The sequence below is a fragment of the Penaeus japonicus genome, unplaced genomic scaffold (genome assembly GCF_977035675.1).
Source record: "Penaeus japonicus unplaced genomic scaffold, GWHDUDI00000001_assembly GWHDUDI00000026, whole genome shotgun sequence".
Lineage (NCBI taxonomy): Eukaryota > Metazoa > Arthropoda > Malacostraca > Decapoda > Penaeidae > Penaeus > Penaeus japonicus.
Genome location: NW_028234428.1, coordinates 36,274,612 through 36,277,111, shown reverse-complemented (window position 1 = coordinate 36,277,111; position 2,500 = coordinate 36,274,612). Strand labels below are relative to the sequence as shown.

At 35.5% G+C, this 2,500-nt stretch overlaps 1 protein-coding gene across 4 annotated transcripts in view; it reads right to left on the bottom strand.

The window, feature by feature from the left end:
• Positions 1-2,500, bottom strand: part of l(2)k01209 (uridine-cytidine kinase-like lethal (2) k01209) — a 34,285-nt gene that overhangs the window by 23,657 nt on the left and 8,128 nt on the right. For all 4 annotated transcript variants that reach the window (XM_043015816.2, XM_043015817.2, XM_043015818.2 and 1 more), the window contains exon 2: positions 1,231-1,358. In XM_043015816.2, coding sequence (XP_042871750.1) covers positions 1,231-1,358 — 128 coding nt within the window. The remainder of the gene's footprint in view (positions 1-1,230; positions 1,359-2,500) is intronic.

Here is a 2,500-nt window from a genome sequence, read left to right as displayed (position 1 = left end):
AAAATTAGAGGGACGAGAAAAGTGCTTTCTCCGCCCTCCGCGCAGACTAGCCAAACGAATAATTATCAATAAATCCATCACAAAATACAAGTTGAAGCTGAATTTGTAACCCTGTAGCTCTGAAGCTAGCACATTACCATTACAGCCTTAATACTTCATGACTATATGCATGCTTCAACTGTGAACAGATCCCAATGTTGCATCATATACACATTTTAGGCCTATTTGGTGCCATCATGTATGTCACGATACCCATACTCAGTGGGTTAAATAAAATGGGTTTAACCTAAAATCCAAAACTGTGATGGCATCACTTTTTCCTAGCACAGGCAAGAGAGAGAGCCTTGAATGGCTCCCATCCACTGGAGTAATATCTTCAAAGAGCAATAGCACACAGCAAGAAGCTGACCTCTTGCACTAACAGTACAGGAGATGAAAGATGTGCAGGCAGAATGAGGAGAGGAAGGTGATTCAAACCATGCCCAATGTCTACAATGTGTCCCTGTTACAGTAGGGTTGCCTGGTACTGTGGCACTCACAGCCATAAGCACAGGTTTCTTTCCCCTTCCCTACCTCTTCTTGTTATCTTTATTGTAGGTGGTTATATGTTTCGTATTTGTTCATGACAGCACAAAAATATGAAAAAATAAAGTTGCCTTTTGTCCTCCCATAAAACAGCAATACTTCTACCACATTGAGTATAAAGAAAATAATGAGCTAATATGGATAATATACTACAATTTTAGTCAACTGCAGCACTGATAGAGCCTGTCATATGGCACATATAAGTCTCTAAACTCAATAAAACACACAAAAAAATAAAACACAAAAACTGTTCTAGTTTTACAATGAATGACTGAAAGAGAGTGGGATGATTCAAATTATATTGCTTCAAGCGGTCTCTCTCTAAAATAAAACCTATCCTGGAGGCTGGGCAAGCAAATTTATCCCCATCTGCAATGGGTTAATACAATAGAACACAAAAAATGACAAACACATAAATGGCTCTAGTTTTACAATGAGTGATTGAAAGATATTGAGAAAAGTCAAGACATGATGCGTGCAGCTGCCTCGCGCTGAAATAAAAGCCAACCTGGAGAATGGGCAAGCAAAACTTTCAATTTTGTACCACATCAGAACTTGTATGTAAGTATATAACAAAAGTAAACCCTAAACTGCCTCAATCACCCATGTATCAATCACTGCATAAGAAGAAAATTGAGAACTTACTCTGATTTGACGTCTGTGGTGTTGTTGAAGACATGCTTCGTGAGGGACCCTGGCTTCCCTCATTCTCTCCCATTTCTGCATTGGATTCATCCTCTTCCATCGGCGGAACAATGCAGTCCTCTCCTCCACTGTGGGGGCGAGAAAGCATGAGTGAATGAGCCACATCTTTGAGAGGAATTTGTCTCTCTTAGATACTTACTAGGTGTGTTTATCAAGAAATATATATGGTAATCATCTAGAACAAGACAATGAGATGTAGAAAATATTACAATATTGCCTTATAAAGGAACTGAATTGACGTTCACTCCCCTGCAACTTCATCTTTTTAACTGGGGGATAATGACAAAATGCAATATCAAAGAGGGTACCTCATCACCTCAGCAAATCTCTACTACTTATATTCTGGCATGATAGAGCTTCCTAACTGCCTTGGTGATTTATCATCATCAAATATTACATAAGTGGAGCTCTACTGGTTTTAACTAGAGCATAAAGTATGGAGGCTATGGTGATCTTTTCATAAAGTCCTATTCTAGACTATCACATCTATTGCTTTATTTACTTTTTGTTATTAAAAAGATTTTTTCAACTACTTAGTTATGTCAGACTTCATTTTTTTTCTTCTAAAAACATCTATGTGAATAAATTTCTATTGTTCCTTAAATGTAGAGTTGAATTGAATGGTTGAATAAGACTGGTTAAATATTTTAAAGAAATTCAATGAACTATTTACTAGTTTAACTCTTATAGGTCTTAATAGTGTAAATCAGAGAAACTGTGCTAATAATACACTATTCTCTAAATAAATGACAGGCAGAATTTACAAATAATCTGTTCCCATAGCACTGGCTACCATTATATAAAGATATGAGCGTATAAAAGCTCTTCCTTTATTTTACACACTTTCTTGAAAAGCTATATTCCTCTCTTTCGATTTCACATTTTGTTGGGATCACATTCACTGTAAACTATTTAAAAATAAAGAGGTAATAATACTACATTTTTTAACGTTATTCCTCTTTACATTTTCATTCATATAAATGTTTCCACTTCATTCATTAACACACAAAAAAGCAAAGTCAATAAAGAGCACTCACAGTAAATGAATTCCATCCAAAACAATTATCAAAACTGATCTCATTTAAGCCACATAATGCAATTCTTTGCATTTTTTACTGTTAAACATATTACTTCCTTAGGTAGTTCATGCAACTTGACTTTTTGTTTATCTAATTCCCCAAAAGATAGAGATTTTCTATTTACTTCCTAT